Source organism: Simochromis diagramma, unplaced genomic scaffold (genome assembly GCF_900408965.1).
Source record: "Simochromis diagramma unplaced genomic scaffold, fSimDia1.1 OVJJ01000171.1, whole genome shotgun sequence".
Lineage (NCBI taxonomy): Eukaryota > Metazoa > Chordata > Actinopteri > Cichliformes > Cichlidae > Simochromis > Simochromis diagramma.
This window is the reverse complement of record NW_024387222.1, coordinates 549,852-572,790: the sequence shown is the minus strand read 5'-3', so window position 1 is coordinate 572,790 and position 22,939 is coordinate 549,852. Positions and strand designations below refer to the sequence as shown.

Genomic DNA, 22,939 nt, shown 5'->3' with positions numbered 1-22,939 from the left:
CAGCTCAGAGGAAACTTGGCGCTGGTGCTGATTCGCTACACCGAGACTCTGAACACAGGAGTGAAAAAGAGGTTTAGCTCAACTGGGAGAAAACTGCTGTATGTAAACAGTTTGTTCTCTTTCTCTAGTTTGTCCTGGAAAGTTTCCCTTTTCTTTGCATCTACAGTGCATCAGACGCTCCTACAGATGACGGGGAAACTCATTTAGATGAAGAGGTCCGAGCGAGGCCAAAGAAACAACCACGAGAAATCAAATCTTTAAGATTAAAGAGTTTTTACAATTGAATTACCCAGGAGGCCGCTCTGTGCACGTGGTAGTCTTATTCCTGTCACGTCCCACAATAGTGAAGATATGAAAAATCAAATGTGATCTGGTAAGAAGAAAATTCATAGCGCGCGGTCTTTAAGTCTGTCCACAAAGATGATTTTGATTTCATATGATCAGCTGTGATGTATCAATGGTAGTGTTGGCAAACATAAACAGGCCGATTTAAATATGCAGCTACATCATGAGTGAAATGGTCTTCGTTAGAACAAACGTCTCCACATTAACAGCTACAGACAATCACGTCTTACACAGGCCGACAGTAATAATAATAATAATAATAATAATAATAATAATAATAATAATAATAGAACTGCTGAGAATCATGACTATAAAGATGGGAATTAAACCAATGGATTCATGATGAATGATGAATCCAGCTGTGGTTTCTTCGTGAGACAGGTGAGAGGACGGTCCCTGCATGTGTGGAGGGTGGAGGAGCAGCAGTGATGGAGAGGGAAGCAGCTTTGCTGGGGTCACTGCTGTTTATCTCCACACTGTGTGAGCTTACTTGGATAGTTGTTGGATACGTTTACGTAAAAGCTCTCTGACGTACGAACAGTCACCTGACCTCAAGCCTGCTGAGATGATTCTTCCCTACAGCTGTCAGACTCCTCGGCCTCCTGACATCTGACCCACGTTAAACTCATGGACTAAACACACCCACAACCACCTACACACACACACAATGGACAAAAACAAACAACTGGACCCTCATACACACAATAATAACACGGACTGACCCACCAGCACGTTATAGAACCTCTGTAGGAGCCACATATCTCACTGTAGCTGCTGTACAGACAATCACTCTGTACAATAATAATTATAGTTCTACAACTGTTAGAACTTGTATAGTTCATATTTCTGTATAGTCCTCATATTTATATCCTGTTCACAGCCTGTACAAACTTATAGCATATTCATAACATACCTTCATACCAATAATAGACGCATTTTTGTAATATATCTATATTTTTGCTAAAGCACTTTCTGCAAACTGCATTTGTATCACACATTGATAAAACAGGTGTGGTATGTGCAGTGGGCTGTAGATGGCCCCACCCACAGTCAGCGCTGACATCACCACTGATGATCTCTTTCATTGTGCTGCCAAAGCAGCGCGCGGCAAACCTCCACCATCCACAGTGAGGACGAGGAGCCTGCTGTGCCTCGGGCAAAGTGCACATTTTCCCATCAAGTCATTGTTTTTCTGGTATTTCTGTGGCACGTCTGTCAACAACCTGTCAGTCAAAGCACGGCGCTGGAGAGCTACCAGAAGCAACACACGCCAAAGCTCTCAGAGAACTGCTTGCTAAAGGCTAACACGTCGCCCTCGGTGGTACCTGTGTGCCTTCCGGGCCGATCCGGTCCAGAGCTCCACTGGTGCTATACAGGAAACGGATGATCTTCAGGAAGTTTTCATCTCCGATACTCCAGGAACCGTCAACCAGGAAGACCAAGTCTGCTTTGGCAGCTTTACAGACTGAACGAGGAGACAGAGAAACATGAAGTAAACATAACAACAGCAACTGGTTGACTCACAAAGGCAACACTTCAAATGGGAATAAGTAAAAAGTTGTGAGTCTGCTGTATGGAAGCTTGAAAATAGCTGATTGAAGGGTTTTGTTGGAACGTTCATTGTGATCACATTTGATTGGCTTTCTTTTACTTACTTTGAAGGATAATTTATCATTAAAAACACATATTTATCCACTTGCTTTCATTTGTTCGCTTTATTGCCGTGCAAATAAACAAACTGGCTTCATTTAGAAACCGATGAATAAAAGCAGCTTGTGAGTGAAGCAATCCTGTGATTAATTGCACTCAAAGAGCTTTCGACTTGTAAACGATTGAAACACATTAAATGCAAAACACAGAGCTGCTTCTGCTGCTCTTCGAAAGTCATTCCAATCACTTCCTTCTCTCCTCTAATCAAACCCTATTTAAGGGTCAGCCGGCGCCACATTGATCTGCAGACGGCTTCAATCCGGCATTCGACTCTTTGTTTATTGCAAGCATTTAATAAGCACATCTCAGGAGGAATCAAACTGACTTTGTTCTGAAGTCTGAATACAGATTGAGTGAAACTCAAATTGCTATTTTGCTCAAATATAATATTTTGTAAGTTGATTGTTAGAATTATTCACCCGTTCTTTGTAAGGACACTTTGGTTCACTGCTGTCAAAACTGCAGGTGGTTGCAGAGCATTGACAGCAGCTGAAAGCAGGAGAGAGATTTAGTTTTATGCTGGTATTACACATTACTGTCATCCTAACAAGCTTTCAAGGTGGAACTGTGTTTCTAACCTTTAGTGCGATAGTAGTGATTTTGTTTTTTGTTTTCTGTTGTCAGTATAGCGCCCCCTTGTGGCATAACACTGTACAGAACTACAGCATTTTGACTCCACCCACAGATGTGTGGATTTTTTTAGAGAGTTGCTGAACAAATTAAACATATTTCAAATCAAATGCAACTGAAATATTAGCAGTAATTCAAAGAGAATTTATCAAATGTGGAGAAACTGGATGAAAGATGTAAAAAGATGAAGTCATCCTTTCCTCTTCTTCATCTTTTATCCTATTCAGGGTTGAGCAGGGACCAGATGATGCTGCTCTTTATAAAGCTAGTGCACATCTAGTGATGAAAAAACTGAAATGAGACGATGATGAGATAAGAAATACTTTATGAATCCCATATTTGGGACATGTGGAAGTGTTTCCTAAGTACCTGCCGCAGCGTACCTGCCGGGGCTGTAGAGGAAGCTGTAATCAAACACGTGAGGAGGAAACACCCACTGTTCTCCTCGTCAGCCAGAATGATTTGAATGTGTTGATCTCTGTGATCATTCCTCTGAATTTTCTGGATCATCACAAATAAGATTTATGCAGAAAGCACATTTCCACATTATGTGCAGGGCGGCCGAAAGGTTTATTGCTTTTATTTCGTTTAGTTGTCAGTGGATTCTTTCTGACTCGGTCCAGATCGTTCTGTTTCTCTCTAAATCACCACAGGTCTTCATTTGTGTGTAAATGTGTCCTTATTTGTTCCTCGCTGATGCCGACAGCACGTGAACAGCATCCTTCTCTGTTTTTGTTCAATAAATGTGTCGTGAAAGCAGAGTGAGTCTATGCTGGTGCATTCTTACTACTACATTTCTGCTCTGTCCCATGGAGAGCGCTTGTTAATGGTGAGATAAAGCAGCGAGCTCATGCTGCTGTCGATGTTCGTGTTTGGGTCTCTCTGGATTGATTCTTCAGGTCAGCTCTGATTAATCTGGTTTATTCAGGAATGAAAGGACGTCGTGGATCTTTTGTGGATGCAGAGGTCCACGACAGGTTTCTGATTTACTGTCCTCCATCCATCCTCTTCTCTCTCTCTCACTCATTTTCGATGCTCTTCAGCTCCTCAAAGTACTCCTTACATCTTCTCAACACGCTTCACTTGTTCCCACGTCTGTCCTCAATCACACTAACCTGCTGCACATGCTACATAACTGATAACAGATAAGACTCATTCATTTCACCTGCTAGTGCTTTTTTCTTCTCTCAGAGGTGATGAAACCTTTTGTGGCAGTTTGAAAGTGAAGCTGGTGATTCTGTGGTGACGGCAGGAGAAGAATGAGAACCGCTGTAACAGATCCAAGACTCGCTCGGTTTATAATTACACTGACGTCAGACACACTGTGTGTCACATGTTACTGTGTGTGTTGTTATTGGAGCTGAGAAGCATTGCTCTTCTTTGTTCAGCTCTCATTCTCCTGCCCGGCCAGCGTGAGGATGAGTTTGTAACAAGGTTGGCTTTTAGTGACATGAACCCCAAAAAGCAGCCAATAGGAGACCTACTTCCTTCTATAGTGCAGTGAGCTTGTCTGCATTTTGACTGTCTGTGACATCAAGAGAAAGTCTACTGAGACTCTCAGCCTGATATGTCTCTGAAGCTGATCTCATTAGAAATTACAGCAAGTTTCAGACTTTGCTGCAGATTTGCTTCTTTAACGAGTGACATTTGATCGGTGGGCATATGGATCAAACTCTGCCCCCAAAATACTTCACAGGACGTCTATCAAATAATTATACTTTAAAAATGAACGGAAGTATTTATGCATTTATTTGTTTATCGGTTTCAGCTTGTAGCTGCAGATTGGGTTTATATTTCCTGTAACAGTGTCATTGATATACATGTTTTCTGTCCCAGCAAAGATGATCTGAGGATAAAACCTGACCTGAGACACTCTCACATTGTGAGGATGAGGGCGATCTGCAGTGTTGTCTGATATGAAGACATTTCCATGGTAAAATGAAGCTTCCCTTACTAATGTTCAGAGCTATCCGCACACTGAATTCCTCTGGCCGATTATGTGGTACTTTATAATTCTTTAGCTGTAATGGCTCTAGTGTCTTGTGGCTGTGTGGAAGCTGCAGTTCTGCGTTAATTGCAGTCATCATTTAGACTCGTTGAGAATATTCTTCATTACATCTTTGACATTCATTCACATTCACGCGATGCTATTATTCTGACGGCGCTCCAGTGGAGTGTACAACTATTCAATGTCGTCCACACGAGGAAACAAACAAAGCACCGAGTGAAAAAGGCAACAGTTGGCCTTAAATTGAAGATTAAGTGCATCATTTAACGCTCGCCTGGTAGTCTATTTAAAGCTCGTGTCAAGTACAGAGAGATTATATTTAACTTAACTTAAGTGCAGCGAATGAAGATTCTGCCTTTCAAAGATCCATTCTCCACATTGTAAGATTAAATAAGAAGTAAATAAAGGTAACTGGTAACTATGGCTGCCAGATGAGGAAAGAGCTCGTGAACTTATCTCAAACTCTTGTTACCAGGTTACAAAACCATCGTCTTTGCTGTGTGATAATGTAACTGGCTTGTGCAGCACTTTGTGGATCTGACGGGTGGAGAGATGTGACACTGACAATCACAGCATCTAACAGCTGAATTATTGTGAACTGAGAGGATCGTGAGTGAAGCAGGAGTCTCTGAACAGCTGTCTGTGGGGGCGCAGCTGAAACACCACCAGGTCCCCGAAAAGCCTCTTCGAGCCTCTGGCTTCACTTTCCAGACTCAGCCAGGCTTCGTCCAATCGTGGTACACAGTCCACACATAAAATACTACAGTACAGTCTATCCACCCACTGTCCTCCACTTATCAAGTGAATTGTACAAAACGTTAGTGCCTGGACTTCAGTCATGTTAATAAAGAAAAAGTCATCGTGCCAACCTCAGACAGCGTGTCACATATCACAGCGGCCACGGGCCGGTTTCATGTCACACACTATCTTCACGGCCTTTAAGGTGTCGCGGATAAATACAACAAAATAAAATAATACGACAAAAACTGTCTCTGTAAATATAATAGTAAACGTGGATGTACTGTGTAATTGTGTAACTTTATTAGCAGCGTCCTCCTGAAATGCACCAACAACATTGAGAGTAACGTCCTCCTCTCTGCCCCTTAATGCTCTCTGGTCGCTATGGTAACGCGTAAATATTTATTTCAAAATAAGACACAATAAAACCCAGGGAAACCAAGTTAACGATAAAAACTCTGAAAGCCATAAATTTCACACCCGAGCCTCAAATCTCGCAGCGCGGTACCGAACGACTCGCGGACCGGTACCGGGGGCTGGGGGCCACTGACATATCTGACTGCACACCTATAAAATAATAAAAGGTCTCCTGCTACAAATCAGAATATGAAAGCTGGTTATGCAAAACGTTTCATAAAAACAAACAAGTCAAACTAGAATACATAAATATTTATACATATTTATTGAAAACTGAGCAAAAGAAAGAAATAAAAGAAGCTGTTTGGATGCAGCCTGATGTCACCCAAACACATCAACAACAATACATCAACATAAAGAGATCGACAGATGAGACGATCAATAACAGTATTAGAAACTGCTCTCCTACCTTCCTTGGCAGCAGGGATTGTGGGTGGAGGCGTGGTGGTCGGGGGCTTGGTGGGTGGTGGGGTCGGGACGGGTACTGCAGAACAAACAAACACATGAGGATGTGACAGCCTGTAACTATCACAAAACAACCCTCGTGTGCCACATGACCCTGAGTGAAACACGCGGTGAAACTGCACAGAGCGCTCACGTATGGCCCAAACGTGTACAGTAACTACATTCAGCTCATGTATAATTTGCTGCACTGATCACAGTGTTAGCTGCGGTCCAACGCGCACTCCCACTGTCTCTGCCTTCGACTTCCTGCCTGTATTCTACGTGTGTCTTTGAGCGTCTTTGTGCGTTTATGCACTCAGCGCTGTTTAGGCAGTAAATCAGCTACCTGAGGCTGAGAATTACTTGTGATGGCAGGTAGGGAGCATTCAGTAGTGGCTGCCTGCAGCGATGGGGATAGTCATTTGGAGGAAAGGCTCTGGCTTTCATTTGCATCAAAACAAAGCAATAAATCATTGTGGAGGCTCACTGCAGAGCTGCGGTACAGAGGGGAGCAGCTTCAAGCAAACAAATGTCTGCTTAGCTTTGAGGAGGGAACATTCTTTCTTGTATCTCTGTGGATATTTTCTTTGTCCCGTTTTCAATTCTGCGGGTTCTCGTCTCCGTGCCGCCTCTGAACTATGCTTTTCTCCCGGCTCGTCATTCTCACTTCACTCGTTTTCGTTTGCCACAGAAATTAGCTTTCAGATCAGCAGCCTGATTTAGGAAACACTGTGCTCCCATTATAATTGTGTAGCACTGCTAACAGATGAATGAAAACATTCACGCACATATTGCAAAAAAGTTCAGCGCACTGCAGACAGTTGGCAAAGGAAACAGGCTGCTCACCTCTGAGTTTACTCGCGGCGACCTCAGGAACAATAAAAGTGCTCAAAGTAAAAGTTGGTCTGTGGGCCTGAGCTGAAACTGCAAATGTGCACATAGATGAGAGCAGAGCAGGACCTCCAGTGATCATCGCCTGCACTGTAAAACTGAACACAGTGCAGAGGAAACAACCAGGAATGGGAGGTTAGCCAAATAACTTCTCATCAGCAGGGCGTCGCCATTTTTATTTATCAGAAACTGAGTTTGCCTGCAGTTCCAAAAACTTTTATTTTATCCATTTTATTGTATTTTTTACACCCTCTGCTGAATGTACTAATCAAGTGCCGTTACTAAATCAATACTGCTATTGCTGCAATAACAGTGGAAAACAGATAAAACAGCACGCACATATCTGCATCCATCTGGAACCCTGCGAGTCTCACAGCACGGCTGCTGGCAGCTGTGTTGACTGAAAACAAACCTGTATCCAGTTATTTGGTCGGCTCGTTATTAAAACTGCACCGTCGCGCAGGTTTGGCTGTGATCTCGAGCGCTTCTTCAACACACGGTGGATCTTATAAAGTGACACGTGAGACACGCTGACGTGTGCGCGCTCTCAAAGCAGTTGATTAAAACTTCTTCATCTCTGCAGTGAAGCTGGTGATTAAAGTGTTGAATACAGCTGAACGTAACTAAAGCGAGTAGTGAATTTACTGCACACGGGCCTCATTGAAAATAAAACAACAGCCCACCCACCCCGTCACCCTCCCGTCTCCAGACAGTGGGTCTTGATTAGTGTTTGGGGCTGCTGCTGCAGAACAAAAGGCTCATCCTGAAAAGGAAGAGGATTCAGCACTCGGCGCTCCGGCGAGGATAAAAGATGTTTTATGTTGAAAATGACGTGATCGTCCTCCCAGCCCGGACCGGGCTTCTTCTTAAACCGATGACAGCTGACAGCAGTTTGTGTATAATTGTGTGTGTTTCCCCGCCGTGTGCTTCTGCTATATTGTTATTATGACACATGTAAGGGCGCTTTTAAAACGGGCGTTTGGCAGATCGAATGGAGGAGGCAAAGTACTTCTGGATGTGTCGGCGGTGAGTGCACGAGTGGGTTTGTGCGAAACGCTGCACATCAAAAAGCAGTTTACAGGATTTCCCAGTTTTTCAGCTTCAAATTGGCTGCAGATCTGACAACCTTAGAGGCAGCCAAAGTTTTCAGTCCTCTGTCTGTGGTCGAAATAAACGAGCCTGAGAATGACTGAGCGACGGCATTACGGTCGTACACATTAGTTCTCTCATAGAACACACAAATAAGAAAAAGAACAGAGCGGCTGCTCTGAAACATTTGTCTCACACTAAATGGGAAATACTACACACATGCCTCCCTATCAGAAATAAAAGTGGCCAGTCTCCACACAAAGGTCATGTAGGGATTGTGAAATTTTAGGCTGATATTGACGATTACAATAAATATTTGCAGCACAGCTGTTGTCAGTGGATTTCTTTTGTTTCTCCAGAGACATGATGAACGACCAACATATAACCAATCAGAACTCAATGAAACTACATGAATTCCCACGTGCTCTCTCTACACCAGCTGTTTGCTGTGTTTACATTAATGCAAACTATTCTTTGTCTGTATCTGCAACTGCTGAATAAATGTAGGGGACTGCTGCAGCCTGCCTTGTTGGAGCTGCCTGACTCAGTCCTGTGTTGGCGATCACTGCTTTGAGTCCCACAAAGCCAAGTTGGAAAAACCTTCTGCCCAAAATACACACGGCAGCAGCTCTCAGCAACCTGGAGACCACGTTTTACATTTTAAACTTTGGCATCACAAAACACGATTCGTTATATTCTGAAAAGTATCAACGTTTTAAGATTTAAAAATAAATCTTTAAGCTTATTTGAGGCATTGATTTCAAGAGTTTCTGGGGGTGTGGAGAAACCCTCAACAAATGCATTTACTGTGAAATATTTGCACTCTTAAAAGCCTTTTAGCTCCTCATTACACTGTTGTTGAATATTTAGCCGGGGATAAATGGACACGTTGGCAACAGATAAACGTTGGCCACTGGCGTCAGAAATTAAGATCTTGTGCAATGGCATGCAATATATAAGTGTGCCCAATTTGAAAGAGTGGAAGCAACCCAGCACACACAGAGACACACAAGTGTAAATGTAAACGAGGCTTCTGTGCAGTGATCTTAAAATAGCAGCAGCAGGAGAAATCCAGTCGTGGAGCTGCAACATGTGAATGACACGTGTGTTCAAAGCTCAGGTCCTTACGTGTCTTCTCAGCGGTGGTGACTGCAGGCCCTTCGGTCCCGTCCTGCAGCTGAGCGTAGATGCTGATCTTATACTGCATGTTGGGCTTCAGGTTGTTGAAACAGTGCCTGCTCGCTCCCCCGCTCAGTCTCGTCTCCTGCTTCTGGCTGCCTGCAACAAAAGTACAAAAAACACTTTTATCTTTCTCAAAAATGATTCTGTATTTGTCACATGCAGAAATAAAAGCAAGTGCATGCACATGCAAGTGTGTAGAACAATCTGCACACATCGTAAACCCAGCACGTTGTCACAGATTGAAAATGAAAGCATTTATTTATCTTTGTTGTCATTAGGATGCTACTGTTCGCTTGGTTTGTTAATAATTGATGAATCAAATCCAATTATTGAACCAATCAAACACCTTCCTGTTGTACTTGTTCACTCCATCCTAACAGTCAGGGTCCATTGGTAACATGTCAAACAGTTTTCCAAGAAAAAACCTGTTATCCATGAAACACCAAGCATTCACTTCATTACAGGGAACTGGTGGAACATTTTAATGACTTAAAGAGGCATCGAGTGCAAAGATAATGGGACAAGCTCACCACGAAACTACACAGGTGGGAGTGTATGGGTGGAAAAATCTCAGTTTAAGTCAAGTCAAGGAGTCAAGTCAAGTGAATCAAACCAATGTGAGCAGCAGCAGGACGCAGCTGATTTATTTGGCTAAATTAAGTCCTCAACATGTCTCGTAGTCCTCCAGAGGCCTGGTAATGAACCAATCATTTGATTGAGTGTGTTGACCCAGGGTGAGATCTAAAACCTGCAGGACACCGGCCCTCGAGGCCTGGAGTTCGCCACCTCTGCACCGAAGGTCACTGAACCCATAAATGCTCCTTTATCCTCAGGCATCATCAAATAGAGTTTAATCCCTCAGAATCCATGCCAGAAGTGCCACTATGAGTAATACTGCATATAATCTGTGACATGATTTAATCACATTGATGATGGCTGGAAGCTCGAGCTGTGAGGGAGTCATCAGGCAGAGGAACCTATGAGACGCCTAAATGCACCACAACATTCCTGTGTAGCTAAACTGGGATAAGACCATAATAAGGGTGAAGAATTGATCCTGTGCTGGAAAAGATCAAAGAGTTGTTTCTGTAAATTCTAGCTGAACATGGTAAATCCTTCTGTCCTGCAGGAGGATGTATGAAAACACACTTTACACTCTGTCTTTCTTTCTATACGCTATTCCCTAAATTTACCTCCCTCCACTCCCTTTAAATTCCAGCCTGTTCAATAATAAAACAGGATAATCACACATTTCCCCCATTCTCAGCAGCAGGTGTAATTATTTACCAGCTGTTCTAACATAAGTCATTATTTAGCTTCATTGTGTGTTGAGAGAACCAATACATTGGATCTCCCCGAGGAGACACGGGGGAATTTGTGCCTTTTATGTGACGTTAATGACGCCAGTGTTATTGCTGGACGCCTAAAGGTGATGAATAACAGCTATTACTTTCCTATTTGGTGGATGACGGCTGTATTAAAAGTTAGTCTTAGCTTTGAGGTGCTGACTGAGTGGTGGATGTTTAAAATCGATTCAGGGCCAGACCATCTGTTGTTTGATGCTATTTGGACGTGTTCTCAGTGTCAGACAAAGAACTATTGTTTTTGTTGGTGGCTGCACAGAATCATAACTGAGGAAATGACTTTTATAGGCATAAGGCTGCTTCACAGAGGTGACTTTGGTGCAGTGGCCTGTTTGGCAGCTGACGTACGAACACATTAAAGTTCATCAGTTCATAAATAAATTGCAGAGTTTCAGGAGAGTTTAACAGACACTGGAGGTAATGTGAAAGTGTATCTGCTGTCGCCATGTGGCTGTTTTTCTTCCTAGAACATCAAGTTAATATTGGTTTGGGGACCATCTCTGACGGCCAATCAAAATGCTGTAATAAGGCCTTGCAGCCAATTTGTTCTGTAGTGGAGGAAGTGCAGAGCTAAAGAGGAATTCTAAATAAAGACATGTTTGTGAGGGATGTAAGGGACAAACGCAGGATTTTAGTGGACATATTATATCTGATTATAAGGACACGATCTACTTGGTTCCATTTAGAAAAGGATCATAGGTGAACCATGTATTAGAAAACCGTTCCTTTAAATATGCATTTGGAGAACTTCTACACTGTTAGCAAGAATGCCCACTCTCTGTGGGAATCTTGTAATCCTTGATCATGTTTTTAGAACCAATAGATATTATTAGATTTTTATTTTTAGGGATCATCACAGCACCAAAGTCAGGGTAAGAAGCAAGAAGCAACAGAGAACCACAACTAGCTGCTACTTATAAGCTTTACATCTGACTTCCACCGAGAGGACATGTCCTCCTGTAAATCTGAATTTGTTTGTACTGTGCATGTATTAATGAACAGTGGAATGATCCTTGTTTGACTCCAGTTGCAGGTGTGTTGTTCCAGTCTTAATCAACTGCAGTTATAAAAGTTCTGCACCAACCTAAACAAAGCACTTTACCTGGTAATGTAAACCTTACAGTAACACAGAGACAACCCCAACAGTCAAATGGACCCCTATAAGCAAGCACTTGGAAGAAACCTTTGGCAGAAGCAGGATGTGTGGACATGTCGGCCTATCCTGAATCAAACTTTGTAGAGCTGCACGACGCTTTTTACTGCCAAAGTGCAAATAACATAAAAAATTAAAGGTGCTTTTCCTTCTGTTGCTCGTCTAAAAGTATAATCTCACCGTAAAAACAAAGGCATTTATTATTATTACTCACACGTGCAGACACCTTTGTACTTTTGCTGCTTCCTTATTCACAAGGCCTCGCCACAGCAGGTACTGTCGCATGTTTGATGTTTGGCAGATTTATACTCTGGGTTCCCTTTCGAGACCCCCGCCCGCCCCCACCGCCGAGGGGTTTGCGTCTCCTCCTGGGATCAAACCCGGGGGGCTTTTGCTTGCTATACATACATAAACCACGTACTACTGAGCCACTACAGCCACCTAGCTTATATTATTATGTTTAACGATGCAGGCATAATTTAGCATGACACTAAAGTTAATTAGCTGACAGTCTAGTTAAAAGAACGTCAGCGGTGGGCTATAAACAAAAACACGTTTCTGCAAGCAGAACGTATCTGTTGAATTTGCCAGAGTCTCGGCACACTTCAAACTAACGCTGGGATGCACGGCTTGATTGTCGTTTACGCGCGCACTGACTCATGCAGACGGCAGGCTTCACTTCCCTTCTTCTTCACACTCCCACACATAATGAACTCTAAATAGAAGCAGTTCAGTTTTTATTGTTTTAAAAAAATATATTGTCACAATCAGAGGAAAGAAGTTGCAGGTGCAACCAAAACTTCAACAGAAAACTTCATAAGAAGAAAATAACTGTACTTTTTCCTTCCCCCTCCTTAAAGTTTACCTCTGAGAATAGACACAACAGGGCATAATTACTGTCACCGCTGTAACAAGCGCATCTCCTCACTCGGCAGCCGTAATCGCGACCTTTTGTCTTTTTTGTTCGCTTTATTTTACCTCGTGCAGCAAATGTAAATGTCACCCGTGCTGTGATCCGTAAGCCTTCCTTTTCTACAGAGCGGCACAGTGTCTGATTGTACAGCTAAACCTTTAAAGTGTCAGCACGTCTCCGATGGGATACAACAATATCTTTGTCATCTCCGGCTGCTTAGGGATTCAGAAAATTGGACCCTCTGCTTCAGCTACATACTGAAACTCCTACTGATGAAAGCATGCGGGTATGAATGAGGCTGCTCTCCTACTGCACTGGATATGCAGCGTAGGAGTTTGATGGGAAGAACTACAGTTACGCATGCAGTATTTTGTAAATGCTAAAGCGATGCACTGTCACGTTTAACTCCTCGCCTTAATCCAAAGCCAGCAGCATGATGGGAGAAGAGTTCAGATTCGCACGTTTGCACTGATATCGCATTTGCAAACATCTCCAAACATGTAGCAGCAAAATGTTTGTGAATTCACACTGAAAATTTAGCGTATTGTGTATTTAAAATATGTGTAAGCAGGTTTTTCTTGATTCAGTGACTCCCACTGTAAAGCCAAGCGTTTGTGCCAAGCTTTGCAGGCACACAAAGCTAATCGAATGTTGATCTGGTACACAAGCTTATTGGCAAGATTTTTCCAGATTACTGGACATGTTTTGTTTTAACAGTGTTTATAGGAGCTTTATATAAATATGGAGGAGAACGGTGAGATCTTCATCTGAGTCATTTTCATGTCTAAACGGGACAGACTGAGGAATCACGTGCAGGGTGGGAGAAGGTAGCGAACCTTTGAATTTAGCTCCAACAGCAGCAACCATTTCTTCTCATGGCTCATAAAGCTCGCACAACAATGAGGAGAACTCCTATATAAGTGTTCCGGTTCATCGGCACTTGTGGGACGGTTTGATTGAAAAAGCACACTCGAGGTCTGCTGCATCGTCTCAGCTGGGTTAATGTTGGGACCTTTTGTATTCTTTTTTAATCATTATGGTTTCGATTTATTTGTTTCAGGTCACGGGCTGATTCCCTGACATTCTCCTCTGAAATTTCTTGACACATTTTTGAAATTTATTGCTCTCCAAGTCATTGGAAGGCATCCGTGCCCCAAGGTGCCAAATGAGCCCCGATTCGGGACGCTCCCTCCACGGTGCTTCACAGTTTCAAAGAGCAGGCCTTCTTCCTCCAACAGAGCACAGAGTTCGTTTTTTCTTCTTCCAGGTGTGCGCCGTGAGACTGTGCTTATTAAAGACAAGGAAATCCAAACTGCTCTGTGTTGTATCCATACGTGTGACCTGGATGTTTGGGGTTCACATGTTCACACAGCTGTATCTTAAATATCTGCAAACAAAGCTGTAAATACTTCTCAATAACATAATCTTAAAACATTAATAAAATACATGCACAATGTCTTTCCCCAATTCAGAACGAGAGATCAGAAATGTGTTTCCTTGGTGTGCCTACGAAGCTTGGCACAAACACTGGAACCGTCCAACGTGCTGACAGATCTTCCACCACCTACAAACGAGTCTTTTTTTAGCAGCTTGAGATTGTGCACGTAGTCAAGCAGAGATACTGGGATGAAAGGAATTCCACTTGCAAATATAATAACTACAAACCTTCATGATGAGAACAGGTTCATAAGTTTAAAATGTTAATACTGAGAAATATTTACTTACATGATGCAACAAACGCCTCAGGCTGACCTTCATTTGCTTACATACACAGTACAGATGGGAGTACGAGCAAAACATCACACAGAAGGAATAAGACCACCTTTAAAATCACGCTGCCATCACTGCACTCACCAACCGCCGACTCCAGGGCCACTCTGTAGGCGCTGGCATGTCGGTGAGGCTGCCACTGGGCACACAGCCCGTTCATCCTCACCTGATAGGTACTCAGGTTAGTCACACCCAGGTACACTGCAGGGAAACAGAAAAGGTGTTTTTACTTGCAGAGCAGATATTTACGGGCCCAGACGTTATTTCCAAATTCCATTCTTGAATCTGTCGGAGCACCGTGTTTGAGTTTTACAAAAAGAACTAAATGCTCGACGACTGCTTTGGTTCAGTGAATGAAGAGCTGCAGCTCAGGAATGTGGGGTTTCTGCAGTAAACATATTTCTCTACCAACTTTAAACATCTCTTATTAATACTGGAACAATGACATCACAGCACCGTGAGCCTCTTCATGGCATGCACCAAGAACATTTCACCAATCAGACGAGCAGCAGCCTCCTCACACCAGGAGCCCCCGACTAGCTGTGGAAGTTTCAGTTTTTTACGTACATATCTAACATTTGCTCTCGTTATTTAGAAACTTAATTATTTAGAAAGTTATTTAGATTTAAATTGAACCGAACATGATAAGATATTTACAAAAACTAAAGCTAAAATCTGTCTCAGATCTCTTAGTCTTAGAACAGATGTGATGTGGGTCAGTGACAGCTGTATTATTGGACATTTTAATGTAATTTGATGTCTCTGCTATTCTCCTACAGTCAGCTGTGGCGGAGGCTACGAGTTTTGATGTCATGAGTCTGGACACGAACAAAAGCAGCATTGAGACATAAAACTAAACCTTTCTGGAAGCCTAAAAATGTGCATTATAAACTTGCAAGCATTCCTCTCTATACTGCCATAGGAGCAAAGCTATATATATGTTTAACAGCACTCAGCTCACATCTGAGGAACCACACGGCATCCTGTTTCCACACGGCAGATGCAAAAGTCTCTGGCCAGTTGGTTTCAAGGACACCAAAGTGCACTTTCATGAAGTTATTTACAGACACACAGAAATGTAGCTGCACTGTCTTTGCTTCAGAAGTCTGGCTTATGCACACACGCACAAACAAACCCACACACACTCTGTTTATGCAAATGGTATGTATGCGCTTTTATGGTGCGACGTTTGAAAGCAGCTCTTGTTCCCAGCTGAAGAACATTAGCATGCGTGTCTCTGTGAGCTGGTAATGGCCTGTACAGCTCAGTATCATTCCCTCTGACAAAACAGAACATTTCCAGTTGAGCCAAATATCTAATCTGCATTATTGTGAACTTCATACAAATGCATAATGTATCCCTGCATAATATTCCTGCAAACCTCTCAGCAAGTGATTTAATGAGGAGACGCAAAGGGATTCTTAAGTCAGCATCTCTACATATATGTCGACACAGTAAAGGCAGCGGGAGACAAAACACTCCAGCTGTTTGAATTTGCTACTACTGATAATCTGCCAATATTCGACAGGAATTACTGGTAAATTTCACACAGAGGAAAATGTTGAGAATCATCAGCAGTAACTTTGATTCAGTGGTCCCACTTCACCACGACAATCCAGCGCAGCGTTTCTGTTTCTGCTGATGCGGCACATTCAGACTCCATCTCGCCCACACTCGTTAACAAAAACCCATGATGCTTATTCATTTGGGCAGTTACTCACTCCCACCCCCAAAAGAGCAATGCACCGTTTACAAGCAGAGTGACCTCAGACTGTCATGCTGCTTCACACTGTCCCGTTGGGCAGAGACGCTCACACCCCCCGCGAGTTAAAGGAGCTCAGATGGATGTAAAGCAGCTGCTTCTTTGTCTTGTAAAAACTACAATGAGGCTCTTCAGGAAACTTATATTCTGCACATACATGCTGCTCACAGATATGTTCAAGCAAACCGAGCACTGGAGACATTTCGAGTCCCATATCCTAACAAAGGATGCAGGATCACCTGTAAAAGTTAGATATAAAGAGCTATGTTAGCCTGCCCAACGCGCTCCCACTGCAATGGAAAAAGTATCTAATGCGCAACATTCATGAGACATGGAAACATTAACGATTAGCTCATCAGCTTTATTTTTTACTAATTAGTATCTTTAAGATGCAAAATATGTCAGTTTCTCAGGCTCTGTTTCGCAGAGAGAGCCCGTCTCCAAACAGCTGCACTTTTCTAAATGCCACACAATCTGTATGTGCAGGAAGCTTCGGTCATAATGTTTCTGGTTGTTCCCTTAATATCGAGTCGCTCAGATTGTTATCAGTAGATTGATATTTGATGTAAATTCATTAAAGTAAGATTCGATTTCACTGTGAAAAGGCTTGAACAGCTGATTAGAGCACAAAAACAATTTGTGTGACAAGAATAATTATGAGATGTGGATGGAAGGATGGATGTGCCATGGCTTCCCCAGTTTCACCCATTGTGGCCAACTTCTACATGGAAACAGTGGAAAAGAGGGCTTTGCTATCCTACCCTGGATGACATATGTGGGTGAAAATCAAATCTCAGGACGACCAAAATTCACGGATCACATTAACTCAGTGGACCGACACATCAAATTCATCAGGAAGGATATAAAAAGTGGCAGGTTAGCCACAGATTTCCATCAGTAATGGGGGACATTTAAAAGCTGATGCGTACCGTAAACCTACATCCACTGGAGCACAAACTGGGCGCCATCAGGACGCTACAATACAGATCGAACACCATCCCCACAGACACAGCGTCCAGGGAAGCAGGAGAGCAAGACGTTGCTGAGTAAATGTGGTTATCCCAGCTGGACATTTGTCAAACCTGTGAAGGCACCTAAAGAAAGCTCCAGCCGATCCAGGAGGGAAGGACAACCTCAGTGATCCCTCATGTGTCCGGAGTATCTGAACAGTTAAGACGCATTTTCTCTAAACACTGCGTCTCTGTGGCTTTCAACACGCTTTGATTAGGTCCCCCAGCACAAGTTTCATGCTTTACTTCTAAATCACTGCTTTACTTTTGAAATTCTTGAACTTAAAACTTAAATTTTGAGTATTTCACAAGAAGTAACCTTTTGCTGTATCCTTGCAATAAGCATTAAAGGCCATATACAACATTTTTTCTGGGGTATTTCTTTCATAAACCTTTAGGTATAAGAGTGTAAGCAGATAACCTGGAGTGTCATTCTTCTTTTTGCCACAACGACCATGATACTCGTCCTCTGCGTGACATTGACACATCAGCCCACTAAGCTCTGCTGGTCCATTGGCTTCATTAACATGCTGGTGAGCAATATGACAGATGCTCCATTCACCTCCTGGGATCCCACTGGCCTCATCATCTTGCTCTCTTTTCGACTCAACCCATCTCTCCATCTTTGTCAGAGTTCATCCCCTTCTTCTTTCCTCGTTTTCCTTCCAAACTTGTCCTTCAATTCAACCAAGAAGTGCTTAATTGTCATGCAGGCAGCGGAAACTGTGGCTCCAATGCAAAGTGACACGCTCCATTTAAAGCTGCGTGTTCGGGCATTTAGCTGACACTTGTATCGAGAGCTCTCGCGCAGAGAGCAATGAGAGCGGATGAAAGGGTAGAGGTTCGGAGTCCTGCTCAAGGACACTTCAAAAGGACACATCGTTTTCACTGGATGCTTTGGCTGTCATGGAGATCAAACCAGAGACCTTTCATTTTCAAAAAGGGCTATTTCACCGATAGGCCAGTCTGCACTGAAGTGATTAATTATCATGCAGGAGAGGAAAATCCAGGCTCCTACTCTAATGATTGTACTTGAGAAGCAAGTGATTGATTGAACCAGGCCACACACTCACAGAGCCCCAGGAAGTGTCCACATCACAAGTGAGATAACTTAAATCCATACAGTTCATTCCAGCACTGGGATGTAATTAGGTGGAGTCGCCATTAAAGGTGTCAGATGGATATCAAGATATTGAGCCTGCAGGAGTCTGACTGCTCTCTGATTAGATTAGATGATATTGTTTATTCACTTGTACTCAAAGAGGTAGAATGGGCCGAGAAAACCAATAACAAGGTGTATAAATGATCCTGGGTAGAAAATGCCAACAGAACAATTAAGAGCAAGCCGAGCAAAGATGTACTGGTCTATTGGGAAATCATCACGGTGCAGGAAAGGTATACTTTGTAGTTTATAGTTGCTTTTATCTTTATTTTCTTAAATAGATTTTGACCTCATATTTGATTAAAATAAATAAATATATATATACAAAATTGAGCAAACGGTTGGACTTTCAAATGACTTTTTCAAAAAGTGCCACAGGTAATATGAAAGTGGTTTGTTATTTGTGTCAAGTTCATTTACTACAAACCTAAAACAAACCAGTTACTCTTGTGTTTCTTTAGTAGTTGTTTAAGTTAAAAATAATAATGATCGTCTGACACATCCAGTCAGTGCCGATCATAGATTTTGCAATATTTGGTTCTTTTCAATTCAGTTTTATTCATACAGTCGCCTCAAGGGGCTTTATATTGTATGGTAGACCCTAGAATAATACATACAATCACATGACCCCCTGTGAGCAAGCACGTTGGCGACAGTGGGAAGGAAAAACTCCCTTTTAACCTCTGGCAGAACCAGGCTCTGGGAGGGGCGGGGCCATGTGCTGAGTTGTCTTTTCAGCTCAATTATAAAATTAAATGACCGGGTCATGAAATCCCCTTAAACATCAATACTGACAAATATGGCATTTATTTATACAATAATTAGGTTCTCCTTATAATACCACCTGTTAAACTGGGACTAGTCACCACAGTGGTGGAATACACTCTATATCAGGTACGCCTTGCTACCATTAACCAGGGCGGGAAACATTTCTCAGGGATTTCGGTCCAAGCTGACATCATAGGATTGTTGCTGCACATCCATGATGAGGATCTTCCATTACACTACATCCCAAAAGTGCTCTGTTGAATTGAAATCTGGTGACTGTAGAGGCCATTTGAGTGCAGTGAAGATGGTAGACTGTGGTCATAGAGGTGTAGTGTTTAAACGATCCCCCACACCCTTAGACCACCACGAGGAACAACCTACACAAGGCAGGCGGATCCATGCTTTCATGTTTGTGTCAGATTCTGATTGTACTATTTGAATGTTGCAATAGAAATGTGCGTGTGTCACACAGTGTCGTTTGCTGCTGCCCACCTGCTTCAAGGTTCAATGTGTTGTGTATTTGGAGATGCTCTTCTGCATACGTTGCAACACTGGTTTAAGTTACTGGTCTAAGTTCATTTCAGCTCAAGCACTCACTCCTCTGACCTCTGAAAACCCCGGAGATGGTTACGGGAAGGACAATCTCAGCCAATCAGCAGCCTCTGAAATACTCAGACCAACTCGTGATGCACCAACTAGAACGAAATGTTCAGAGTCACTTAAATGTCATTCCTTCCTCATTCTGACGCTCAGTTTGAACAGCAGGTCATCTCTCCATCACGTCATCCCTAACTGCACCATCAATGTGATTGGCTGCGTGGACGTTTGCATTAACAAACAGCTGAGTGGCGTGTTAATGTTCATGGCTTTTATGGTCGCAATTACACTACCAGCTGCCAAAATGCACGTGCTGCAGTGCATGCACTTGTCAGCACATTCACGAGTCATTTAAAATGAAGATTACAGATAAAATAATAATAATAAAGCAAGTCGCACATGAATATCCCTCCTTCTGCAGCTCCACAGAGAATATCACACTTTATAAAGGTAAAGCAGAATTAGGTAAGAGGAAGATGCAGTGCTCTTCCTCATTAAAGCATATAGGATATAACATTCAAACAGTGAACATGTTTTTGAAAGGACTGATGAAATCAGTGCATTACAACCAGTGTTGTCAAGTTACTTGAAAAAAGTAATCAGTAACTAATTACTGATTACTTCCCCCCAAAAAAGTAATTCCGTTACTTTACTGATTACTTATTTTCAAAAGTAATTAATTACTTAGTTACTTAGTTACTTTTTAAAAACACGATTTACAACCTGAATAGGTGATAAAGCGATAGATCTTTCAGCCCAATTCTACTTTTTCTACATAATCCATCATACAAAATGTAATCAAATGGAAAAGTCTCTTTTTAAACTTGTTTTATTAGTTTTAATCTTTTAACTTTATGCATCAAGCAAAAATGTAATTATATGCACCATTCTCTGACTGGAAGAAATTAGTTTAACATTTAAACCTATTTTCTGCACATTCCTGCACATAAAATAAAATATTTTTTGTGTTTACACTCAGTCTTTCAAATAGATGCAAGTAAAACACAGCAGAAAATAAATAAAGTCAAAGACTCAGCGGTCCTGTTGCTCTATTTTCACCTGTAAAGCAGGAGTGGGGTAGGCGGAGGTTTACCCTGGTGCAGGTGTGCCGCGGTCAGTGGAAGAATCCGCGAGTTTCTCTGTGAGTTTCCCATTACGTCGTAGCTACTCGGTGCTTGTTCGGAAGTTTAGGGGTTTTTTCGCTGTAAAAAGAAGTTTTCTTCCCACGCACAGCGGACACTAATGTTTTTGTCACTTTTTATGGAATCAAACTCAAAGTAAGGTCAGTACTTCCACGCTTTAAACGCTGCACGCTCATACTCTCTCTGCACTCGATATATGATCCATTGTTGATCTGCACACAGCTGTTGTCACTGACGGCGCACTCGCTTACGTCACTGTCGTGAGACATTCTCGCAAAAAAAAAAAATCACGGTTTTAGTAACGCAGTAACGCAGCGTTCCTACGGGAAAGTAACGGTAATCTAATTACCGTTTTTGCAATAGTAATCCCTTACTTTACTCGTTACTTGAAAAAAGTAATCGGATTACAGTAATGCGTTACTGCCCATCTCTGATTACAACTAACAAAAAACCAAATTTGCACTCAAAACAGGTGCAGGTATAAATATTTCAATGAAAACACAAACCCCGTCTGTTAATACGAGGCTCCTCTTACTTTACATCTAAAGAGTAAAACACTATAAATCCATAACAGAGTAAAAAGAGACGGATTTTGGATGCTACGAGGCAACAGCTGAAGACTCCTTCATCCTACTCTTTTAATCATGGTTATAGTTACAGTGAAGACAACCATAATAAAATTTTAAAGACAATATCCTGTAATTAGATTGCGACTGCTGCTAAGAGCATCGCACGGGTATCTAGGAATCAACCTCTGAAGTGTCTGACTGCCTGTTGTAATTGAAATGAAATAAACTAAGAGGCTGCAGCTGTTCTTAATTAAAGCTGGTGGAGTTTAGGAAGGTCAGCAAAAAATAAATCTTTAAAAAGGTTGAAAGCAACATTCAAGACGAAATACAACAAGCAGGGATTTGTTTGGGGCAATGAAATAAAGCTGCAGGTAAAAACATTATATATACAAGTCTGCAGGTGTAGTTTTATTAGATGTAGATGAAATCAGATTTGAAGTAAATAAAAAGTGTCGCTTTGTTTTTCAGAACAATTGTTTTTTTGCAAAATATCGTGATATTAAAAATGGAGACATACTCCATTACAAAAAAGAGATTACACTATAAACTGTTGGAAGGATCCATGAACAGTTTCCAGTGACTGAAATATTGGTTTGAAAAATTAAATTAGAAAAGTTGTACAACTGCTGAAGAGCATCGGTTTAAACCGAGGAAACACTTAATGAGCTTAACTGGAGGCCACAAAGCTCTCTAATGTTATTCGATGCTTTGAACAGGGCCTGAGTTATGTTGTTACAGTAATAACTTCCAGAGACGCTCTTAAACAGCACATTTGTATCTAATTCAGTGTGACCGGGACTATAGAATTAAAGGAATGAATGATGAACTTACAGGTCTTGGCCCTTCCTGTCAGGGCTTCGCTGGATCCGGTCGAGTAGGAGGCGATGACCTTGACGCTGTACTCGGTACCGCTCAGCAGGTTAACGATCAGCATGGTGTTCACATCCTCCCCCACGAAGGTTTCCAGGGCTTGTCCAGGGGCTGCAGGGTGCGGTGGGATAATGGAGGAGACACGTCAAGGATGAGTAGACGGTCAGTGAAGCAGAAGGAGAACAGAGGAGCAACTTCAGAGGTCATCATTAGCTTCAGCTGCAGCATAAAATATCAGTTTTCCTCTCACATTCGTCTATACTGTTAAAACTGACAGCTGTGAGAAGTGCAGCAGGTCCAGGATATTTTCTTTTGTTCATAACATAATCCTATTTTGACAAAACCCAACAAAAAAGAGATGAGAACCAGGTAACAGCTGAATAAAGCTCAGGTATTTTACTCCAC

General features: G+C 42.2%; 1 protein-coding gene across 2 annotated transcripts in view; it reads right to left on the bottom strand.

The window, feature by feature from the left end:
- Positions 1-22,939, bottom strand: part of LOC120746560 (collagen alpha-1(XIV) chain-like) — a 160,301-nt gene that overhangs the window by 40,566 nt on the left and 96,796 nt on the right. For both annotated transcript variants that reach the window (XM_040051980.1, XM_040051981.1), the window contains 5 exons: positions 22,496-22,645; positions 14,739-14,855; positions 9,401-9,550; positions 6,258-6,332; positions 1,671-1,810 (listed from right to left, as the gene is read on the bottom strand). In XM_040051980.1, coding sequence (XP_039907914.1) covers positions 1,671-1,810; positions 6,258-6,332; positions 9,401-9,550; positions 14,739-14,855; positions 22,496-22,645 — 632 coding nt within the window. The remainder of the gene's footprint in view (positions 1-1,670; positions 1,811-6,257; positions 6,333-9,400; positions 9,551-14,738; positions 14,856-22,495; positions 22,646-22,939) is intronic.